Genomic DNA, 11,146 nt, shown 5'->3' with positions numbered 1-11,146 from the left:
GTTCCCGTGGTAACCACGGAAGGCAGATGGCGAGTCGGTGGACAGATGGCCACCTGTACCGAGACCGGAATTAGTCAGGTGTGTGTCCATTGGTCATCCTAAAAGATGACCCCTTACAAAAAGTATCCAATGGTATACCGTTGAGACTATCAGTCTGAGGACCATTCACATACATATTTTGCACACCGTTTCCACTCTGGAAGCAAAGTCACTTCTACAGTGATGGGGAATCCTCTCTTTAGCTATGATTGCCTGCACAAAGGGGGAGAAAAAGAGAAAAAAGAATTTAAAAACTGACAAGCATTGTCTTTGATTTCTAGATTGCTTGCAGTGTGAACAATGTTCAGCGGCACAGCAATTGATCAGCAGTCTAAAACTATCAATATCTTTAGTTTCCTTTCACAAAGGGTAGATGTTTTACTGAATATCATTTTAAAAAATGTGTGACCATTACTTATTACAGTGTACAATAGAACAAATATAAGGAAAAGCTATTTAAATCAAATGGATGACTTTCATTCGCATAAAACATCATTATTACTGTCTCAAATCACGAAACGGTGTTATCCCTCTTCCAGATAATAGTCATGGAATTTAAGAAATATCTGAAAATGGAAAATTAGAGCAAATTTTTGACATTTTTAGTGAAATAAAACAATCTGTTAAGAGTAGTAGCTGTTTTAAAAGTTTGTTAAATCCATCATTTCTGGATGGGAAATTAACAAGAATACAGGACTCAGTAGTAGAAAGATTTTAGATAGATATGAAGAGAAGGCCAAAAGACCTTGCACATTCCCTCGACTTATTGCTGATAGAGGTTATAAATAGGGGTGTTGTTATGCCCCCTGAAATCTGCAGGGATGGGGGTAAGTCAAAAGCCTTTGCATTTTGGAAAAAAATATATATGGAAAATTCTATTTACATTTTCTTTAATTATCATTGTTCCACGACTGCAACTTTTTGAATTTGTTGCTTTATAATCTACTGATGATGGCACACTGATCTGTGTATAGGACATCAAAAATTGAAACTTTAGACCAAAATTGTCCTATTTTCCTAAAACTTCATAGTGTGTTCAATAGATACTTTCAGATTTGCCGAATCTACATGTACATGTTTGGGGAGGAATTCTGCTTAAACAGGTGGACTGTCCAAGTGTACTTAAACTGGACTTGTGCCTTGTAGATAATGGGCTCCAACTGTGTATCTGAACATAATTATGAAGTGATGTTTTTTTTTTTTTATGCTTACCAGAGCAGGGCAACCACTGCTGATGCCAGTATGAGATTGAGCATTATGTCCAGTCTGTTTGCTTTGCCTGTCGTGTCCGTGCCCTTCAATGCATCATTACTGATGTCATTATATTTTATTTCCGCTGGGCTTGGAGACGCTGTGCATTAAGAATACAAATGGGTACAAAGTAATTCCACTTATGGGACAAGCAAAAAAAAAAAAATCTTCATCCCAAACAAAACAATAAAAACAGGAAAATATCATACCAAAACAAATGCATAAATGAACAAACCAGGTTTGTATCCAGTGGTCTATTATACAGTGGCAGACAACTGGGATGGGTTCATTATCATTATTGTCATTTCAGCATGGAAAAGTGATAAACTGGCTTTCCAGGATGGTGCAGTTTTAAACAGCTGTGACAGCTCTGATTTATATCTAATAGATAAACAAGCAAAATATAGCCAACATTATGTAAACATTCGAAATTGATCTTCAGATTGTTCAGCTCGAAGGCAGCATTGAATATCGATCATCATAGGCACAAATGCACATGTGGAATTCTTTTGTACATCAATAGAAAACTGACAACTGTTTTAATAATTGCAGTCTATTTGAACTCCAGCTCACCTCCTTGGTAGGACCTATTCAATAGATGAATAGCCACCAACCCTTTAGGTGATTGCAGTATATATTACTTTTAGTTTGTTGAATTTATTGTATTACTTGCATTGATGCATTATAACTCACACACAATCATGCACAAAGAATTATTACGTTTGCATGAAATAGTCCAGCTCTGGAAAAATCGCAACACAAATATTGAACTGAACCAGGGAGGTGGAATTTTCACCTCTAGGACTGAACACCCGGAATTAACACTTGATCCTTCCATCAAAAGATGCCACATCAATAATATAGCCATAGTGAAAGCCTATAGTTGTACTTTACAATAGTTATTATCGGCGCCTGTAAAAGCATGCAACTATTGGAAGCAAACTCACCTGCTGTACGAGTTCTGGGTCTTGAAGTGATGGTGATGGTGGTGGTAGTGGTAATCGTTGTGTCTTCTGAAGCAAATAAATGTACAGGAAATGATATGGCTCATTTTAATTACCACATGCCTTTAAACTGAGAAACAATATCTGAAGCTAAAGAATGGCAATGCAAAGATGAAATTCTTTTGGCTACCTTCAACAGACTCGTGCCATTGCACGCAGATGCAGGTATTTTCACTAAAATAATATGTAGATTTACCCTCCCTATGCAATATATTGTATATTATATCATATACAGTAAATGAAATATACACAAACACATAAACAGATATATAGTGTGTCTATGTTTGTTCATATACACATATGTTAATGTAAATGATATCTATGAATATGTGTACATACACAGACATATATATATATATATGTATATATATATAAATATATATATATATAACACATATTTACTGTATTTATGCTCAGTATATATATATATATACACACATTAATTATATATATATATATATATATACACACACACATTAATTACATATATATATATATACATATATATATATATATATATATATAGAGAGAGAGAGAGAGAGAGAGAGAGATACAGTTGTACTGGTTGTACTGTATATATGTTTATATGTTTACAGTGGACTCCCGTTATAACAAAATTTGTCGGGACCGGCAATTTTCTTTCATTATATCGAAATTTGTTATAACCGAATGAATAAACAATACAAATACATAGAGTTGACGATTTTGCGGCCCTAAATTTTATTTGGTTGTAACCGGAATTTCGTTATATGTAATGGTGTTCGTTATAAAGGGAGTGCACTGTATGTCAAAATAGACAGGGGAAAAAAGATCTATCGTCCTATCATGCCTTTGTAAGTGTACTTCCATTCTTTCCCCCATTTGCGTCATACTAGTTTCCCAGGCCCTTTGATGGTGCTTCCCCTTTTTGCCAAACGTGTTTGACAAAATTAGCAGCTGAAGGTCCATGTAATATTCATTGAGATACAGCCACTGGAGCATGAGGCTTGACGATTGGTGCTCAAAGTTTGATTCCACAAAGTGTTCTACATTAGTGTCATTGACAAGTGTAGAGTAAACTGACAAACACAAGGGCATTATAGAGGTTTCATGAAAATCAGACATCCACGACTGAAACACACAAAAGAAGTTGCACATAATGATTTCATGGACACTGCCATTATTGGGGGAATTTTGGGGGAATATTGCCAAACTGGAAGAGATGATGCAATCACCAAGCAACTACTCTGTTGGTTTATTCATTGATCTTGAGTATTCCTAAAATGCTCCTTTTCATTTTGTATTTAAACTGAAACCAAGCTGTATTCTTCACTTTAAAATTGTTGCAGTCTTGTAATTATCTAGCAATAATAGCACATCGGGGGAAATGGGTTGTAATTGCAGTATTGCTATCCAACAAAATGTTATTTCTATAGTATCATTCATGTAGAAAATAATGGGAGAATTGTTATAAAATCTGATGACATCTTTGTGTCATCTAATTTGCATGTGTGATTGTGAAAGCATAGAATGTTAAAATTTCATGTCTTTCTCAATTTAATAACAATAAATAAATAAAAGGTAAATCAAAGATGCTCTTCTTTTGTGTCTAGACAAGAAATCATTAAGTTCAATATATTACAACCTCCTAGGTAGATTCAATAGGTTTCCTCACCAGAGACAGGTAGGATCTTGACGTAAGCTTGATGATAAATGCGACGATTAGGGTCTGAGCAAGACTGGTAGTCTCTTTTACAACACGTGTAGTTCGTATCGTCCTCCAGCTTCAAGTTCTCGATAATCAGCTCCGATACGATCTCTTTCTGCAAAATACAAAATCGGTTCAAAAGATAAAGTGAGTAGGGAGATTGAGTCAATCAATAATCACGATACACACCCATATCGAATAAAGATATATCAGGGAGGTTCCCATCCTTGATAGAAATAAAAATGCAAGACTTTGGACTCCTAGAACGTTGTTCCTCAGAACAATGTATGCATATGGCCTACAAACACACACACGATAGACATAATATTTTAAGCCCCCGTTCCACTATCACGATTTGGACCCCGATCTGTCCCGATCTAGCAGATCGGGAGAGAGCGGCAAAAGCGTACGGGGATCGGAAGCATCGTAGCAGCAGCGTGTGGAGGTCGGGGTTGGAGCGGGCATTTTTTCAGATCGGGAAGAAATTTTGAACCGGTTCAAAATTTCTTCCCGATCTCCCCGATCAAAATTGACATATTTTTCATCATACTGCAAGCGGGGAGAGCGTAGTGACAGCGTAAACGCAGCGGGGAGAGCGTAGTGACGGCGTAAACGCAGCGGGATGAGGGTAACAAGGTCTTTCTGAGCGTAGTAACATCGGCACAAGAACAGGAAGAAATTGTAGCTGTAATTTTCGAAGAAGAAGAAGAGATGAAGAAAAAGAAGAGAAGAAAGCAGCGCAGCAGCTACCCAAAAGGCGAAGAACGAGAGACTGCACGTGATGCTGAAAGAGGAGGATGAGGACATAGCAGAATTTTGAAGAATATGAAATCATCTACAACTGGAGGAAGACGGACAATAAAAGGAAGGACATCAAGAAAAAGCCTTGGAAAAATCAGCACGTCTTTGTTTATACAATGCATTGCTGCAAAAGAACCGTGGGTTGAGGAGCCTCTTCGAGGTCCACAGTATATTTCGTCGGTTCTGCATGCTAATAAGTTGACTGACTGCAGACCGACAGTCGAATCGGGGTACATCGGGGCACATCGGGCACTCTTCAGCTCTCTGAACGGGGTAACAGCGTGATAAGATCGTATAGATCGTCCAGAGCGTAGATACAGCGTGCATCGATCGGATAACATCGGCAACATCGCACTGACAGCGCAGCTACATCGTTCTAAAGCGCACCGGCAGCGGCATAGATCGTAATGTCTCATTCCCGATCATCGTAGTAAGAGCGTAGCAAGCACTTGGTAGTCGTAACTGCAGCGTACTTAGAGCGTTCTAACATCGTACTGTGTCCAGATCGGCTCGGGTTTTACCCGATCCTTCCCGACCTGAGAAAATTGTCAAATCGTAGCGAGAACGGTATAGTGGAACGGGGGCTTATCAGCAAGTAGGAGCCAGACTGAGCTGAAACTCCAATAAAGATCAAATTTTAAACTGATGGCGGAATATCCACTGCTATAATGATAGTTAGTATATGCTTCAGGCCAGGGAGGTGAGACGAATACACCTTCCTGTTCAAGCCTATACATAGAGGCTGCATGGTTGCTGGAGGGGGTTTCACAAAGAATTTAAGTGATTTAAGATTTTAAATTCAACTTGAAATTATGGTAGACTGTGTGTGACTTTAATAGTGTTCAACTAAATGTCTTATGAAAATTACAATTTTGGAGACTTTTTCATGCAAGCTTTTACTAACACAATGGAGTATGAAACACAGGATTTTTTTTTTCTGTAAATTTTGATAACAATTTGTAATGGATTCTGAAAACATTAGATAACCGAAAAGAGAAATCAACTGCACACTATAATGTTAAGTCGATCTTAATTTCGAAAAACTAAGTTTGATGAAACATCCCCATTTCAGCTTACCTAAGAAGGTTTTAAGTGTTTGCAGCAGAACAAACAATAAGAACAGAGACTAAAAAAAAAAACAAAACAAACAAAAAAAAAACAACAACAAAAAAAAACAAACAAACAAACCAAATTGCTACTCATTAATCATGATCTTGGAAATTGACAAGTGATCCTGAGAACCCCCGCAGATAATTTCAGACTTTTTCCATCTGAACAGCTATAAATTCGTGATACTGGGTATACAGAGTGTCTGAATTTCAAAGTGATTTGGATGAGGAGGAAGCATGTTTGCACATTCATAACAAATCACAATGAACAAGGATGATGGTGAAGCAGCTCACATAAGAATGCAGGAGTAGGGGCTCGAGGATGCGGAACAAAAGAAGAAAGCATACGTAGCTTCTATACACAGGTGGACTTTTTAGGTACCGGGTAGGCCTATTGTAATGAAATTACCTCATTGCATTAATGAATAATTATCATCCTTATTGCATTATGATTTTTTTTTTCAGAATAAGTCACCCGAGGTTTATCTGCTCAAGGGCCACAATACATTCTACAAATCTACACATGACACTATCAATTTATGAACTACATACACGATGTGAAATCATGGAATGCTCCTTTGATACTGCTGAAGCCAACAATATCCTGGAGCCAACAATATCCTGGAGCCAATTTGACTAAATTGTTTCAAGAAAGTACAAGTAAGCCTCAATAATATTCATGAAAAATTATCAAATTTGAATAGTTTTTCCTCTGGTTTCTTTTTGTTTTGTTTTGTTTTTTGCTTATTCCTTTTGCTTGTTTGACTTTACTTCCATTACTATTTGTTCCGTTTTGTTTTAACCCTGAACTTACACCTGCGTTTGTATACATCCCATCGATTGTCCAGGTCATAGGGTAATGTCAACGACGCACCATGGAAAGTTGAAATAGAAATGACACATCAAGCACACATTATTATGACTACGACGTTTCATAGCGGGAATGTGTCTAATTGTTCTCTTGATGATTTGAGATTTGAAAAAAGACAGATATTTAATATTAGCGTCAAATAGTCTATTTCAGTACACTTCACAAATAATCACAGCTTGGGATGGCACAAGCACGACTGGAAATTGATTTTAATCTAAACACTGTACCGTGTTGCCCGAATAGCGGACATGCGTAGTCGTAGAGATTCTTGGGTTGGGATTCGCCACACCGGGACCCAGCTCTTCGTGATTTAAGCCGCGAAACCATCGAACGGCCCTGTCTGGAGTACCCCCATCTCCGAAGTTACGGTGGACGTCCACCGTACAGTTCAGCCTAACCTCGCCCTCTAACGTACCACTAACGTTATAAGGCTGCAGATACAGATATCCGGAGGACACTGTGAATAAATAACACAAAATCACACTGATAGCCAAAGCACCGCCAAATTGATATATGTGCATAATAAACAAATACATAAACCAACAATAACTACACACACACACACATAATTATTCATACACAACTTTCTATTACATGGCAGGATCAGACATGAGATTGATCTGTCATTCTCGATTTGTCTTTGGGCTTATGACCATTTGAACTTTACGTGACTCCTGCTTGGAACAAAATATGTATCAGAAAAATGTTTCTACATAAGCAGAGTACTCATACCTCTATATAAGGTTAAGATCCCATAGTTTAATGAAGGCACAATTCACATTTCATATTCTTTGAGACAGAAACGAAATTAATGGTACAGGCCTACGTACAACGGACCATCGGCAATCAAAAAAAAAAATTGCTGACGGTGTGCTCATTAATTTGGGGAAGCTATTTCATGATTCTAATCCATTTCGGTTTTGGCAGATGATGTCTACAGAGTCAAGGAAGGCAACAAGATACGACTTCAGCTAGTTCAAAATGTGCTTAGTATCATAAGGTCACTTATAATTTTGTATGTTGTTACTTGTCATGTTCGTTACTGCACGTCATGTTAAACGATGAATGTTTGGTCAATTCTAACAGAAATGAAGTTTCAAAAAAAAATCGATATCACGTACAAGATATTCTCCATTCAGAAGGCTGTGACAACTTTGAATTTGCGCGTCAATTCTTGTAACATCCGAAGCAAACTAAGATATCCAATTTAGTTTGTGGAAAAAAAAACGATGAGTAAGACATAATCAATATAGAGAATATTCCAAGACCCAGTGACATTGCACTCAAACCAGGAAAGATTTTGAAAGAGATATACGTGTATTGATTCTTTCGTAACATGATTAATGTCCGAATCAAATGGTATCATGAAAGAGGAAGTACTCTTTCCTTATTCAAAATTTGAATTTCTAATAGATGTCTTTGTTCAATACAATGGCGATATAGGGCCTATAGTTCCTAAACATTCATCATAGAATGTGATGTCCATTAAGGAAGGATTTACCTTGGGTGCATCATTTCATGTGCATTATTTGTTTGCCGATGATGACACTAATGCTTCTTATATCGTGTATATTTGTGCTTCTTATATCGTGTAGATATTTTTATTTAAAGATCATAGACTTCATTAATACACGATTATGATAGTTAGTAGATATCACACTGGTTTAGATATGATGCTTTCATTATCTGGATGTGCAAGGGCAGAACTGATATTATAGGACAGCCTTTTGCCAAATTTTAGTAATGATATATAATGTCGCCCACATTTGTACAGATCAATTCAACCAAATTCCTGGGTGTAGATGCAAAATTAACTTTGAAGGTTCATTTGGTGATAATTTATGTCTCAATGTCTCAAGAGGAGTAGGCACAGGAACAAACTGATGTAAAATCTGTATTGTATGATGCGTTGCGGTTATTATCTTGCTGCAAGCAGCATAATGTGGAAACTTCAGGAAAACCAAAAATAATTCTCCTTTCTTGCTTTTGAAAAATGCGCTTCGGATTTGTACGTTTTAACACTATTAAGCGAGCATAAATATAACAATATAACATTCCACGAAACAAAAGCATAAAGTACTGGTATTAGATAATATTCCCGTATTCTAACAGATAGCTTTATGGGTAAATTCTTGACACGATCTCTTCCTTCAATTCTTGATCCTTATAACTATTTAAGCGCGTAAACACTTTCATTAAATATATATATATATATATATATATATATATATGTATGTATATGCCAGTGTCCACTGGTATCTGTATTCTACGTCATAACCTGGTTTGATTGGTCTGTTCACTAATGAATGCAGTGTATATTACTCAAGCAATATACGATGTATGTACATGTTTTGTGAAATTGGGAGCCCCAAGGATACATTTTCAACTGGCTCTGTAATTCTTTTTTTTTTTTCGTTTCTTGATATTTTTAACTTTAAATTGAAGTTTCTCATGAAATTGTCATTTCATGCAGATGATACAGCAGTGTTTACTAAGATATTTGTCCTAATTCATTATTATTATCATCATGACTGTTAATATCACTATAAGTTGTACACATTCAGAAAAAAAAAACACCTTATAGAATTGGTTTGACTTGATAGTTATAGGAGGTAAGAATAATTTTTTGAACTCTGGAGGAACTAAGGTTAAATTGTTCTTTGGTCCAAAACAAAAATAAGAGTAAACAAAACAAAAGAAAACAGGACAAAACAAAAAAATAAATACCCGTAATTTCGAACAACAACACTGTAAAATACTTAGGAAGAACAAAGTCACGATTACTGTAAAGGAACATGTTTTATGTATATGTTAAGATAGCTCAAGCAATCAGGTGCATTTGATGTCTCAATAACCTAATACAATTAACAATGACAGATTATGTACTCTGTTTTCATACTGCCATACATTGATTCTTGTTTTGTTTTTGGGGAGCTATTCAAACATCGAAATGCAAAAAAAAAAAAAAAAGAAGAGGCGAAACAAAAATAAAACAAAAACAAAAACACCCACAAAGCACAAAACAGAAACGAAAAAAACAAAAACAAAAAAGACAACAAAAACTAAAACAATCAAACAAACAACAAGAAAAAAAAAAGGAAAAACAACCCAAAACTAAAATCAAGGGATGCAAAAAATAAGCACAAGTGCAAAGTATATAATTTTCATGTGTAGGCATCCTAATGCAAGGACAAAATACTTTCAAGGTTGACTGGCTTTCTTTGTAAATGCCACCATTGTTTTTATGTTTTTGTGTTTTCTTCTGTCAAATAAATGGCCTAAATTGGCCCCAATCAATTGGTTTATAGGGCTACTGTAAACAGAAGATGTATGCTGTACACATAAGTGCCTTTTGCTCACAGCCGTGATTGCGAATCTGTAGATAAAAGAATCAAGCTACAATATTGCATATAATACTTCTAAGATCCTTCATAAGCTGGTACATCCCTCATTGGACATCTTCAAGTTGATTATTTCTTTTTGTTCCTCCTAAATTACCCGACGCTGTAAAAAAAGATCTTTCTCAATTTCATAAATATATGTATGATACATACATATACTACTTTAAATACTTTATATGCATGCTTTTTAACCTACATGAGCAAATAGACACTGTTATCACTGGTGTACTTTAAAAAAAAAATCTTTGTAATGTTGATATGCGCTGAAAATAGCATGATACATCATGAAATGACTTAAATGACTCTATATGAGCAAGATGCCCAGGCGGTGGTACTGAGCTGAGATCCATCAGAGAAATGATATCAACCATGCGTCCCGAAATACAGTCCGTATTCGTAGGCCTACAACAGATTACCTATAAAGCGGGAGAACGACAGGGTCTATAACATGGGCATAGCTCAAAGCCCATCGTGTTCTCACAATACAAATTGGTAGGCCGGTAGTACGGTATTGTCATCGTAAAGAGCGAGGGTTCTCATTTCTGAAGGAGGAGTAAGACCTAGAAGGAACCCGCAGGGTCATTTCACTCACCTGACTTCATCCCAAGAAGAAGACAGCAGACCGCCAACCATAACTCCTTCATAATGTCCATGATCACAGTATATTGGTTTGAGACAGTGTGCCTGTCAGAATCATGCGGTGTAAGAAACAACTTTACGCTTATGACGGCTGTAATCAAATGGTAGCAAGCTAATAATGAGCTGCGCTTTTAACACTCAGCGGCTTCCAAACAAAAGTGCCGTAGCGGCGAACAAGCAATACAAATTTCTATTCTCCCCGTAAAGATTTACGGCCTCCGCCTTTGCGGGGAATACCCAGCAAATATCTTTTTCTTTTTTAAGATGTGACATCATGCCTGGCGTTGGGTAGACTCAGTTGATGTGAGATGTCTATACCATTGAGAAATATTTGTACCTGGGTA

At 36.6% G+C, this 11,146-nt stretch overlaps 1 protein-coding gene across 1 annotated transcript; it reads right to left on the bottom strand.

Annotated features, from left to right (window-relative positions):
• Nucleotides 1–242: 242 nt before the first annotated feature.
• Nucleotides 243–10,938, bottom strand: LOC139715895 (uncharacterized). The gene is made up of 6 exons (XM_071627448.1): nucleotides 10,756–10,938; nucleotides 6,990–7,219; nucleotides 3,949–4,096; nucleotides 2,238–2,303; nucleotides 1,252–1,390; nucleotides 243–252 (listed from the first exon to the last, which is right to left on the bottom strand). The coding sequence occupies exons 1-6, from the start codon at nucleotides 10,814–10,816 to the stop codon at nucleotides 243–245; spliced, it is 654 nt and encodes a 217-aa protein (XP_071483549.1). The 5' UTR covers nucleotides 10,817–10,938.
• Between the last annotated feature and the right edge of the window lie 208 nt (nucleotides 10,939–11,146).

The sequence above is a fragment of the Diadema antillarum genome, unplaced genomic scaffold (assembly GCF_040938485.1).
Source record: "Diadema antillarum isolate AM-2024a unplaced genomic scaffold, OU_Dant_1.0 scf00000057, whole genome shotgun sequence".
In the NCBI taxonomy this organism is placed as follows: Eukaryota; Metazoa; Echinodermata; class Echinoidea; order Diadematoida; family Diadematidae; genus Diadema; species Diadema antillarum.
This window is presented reverse-complemented; position numbering and strand designations above follow the sequence as displayed.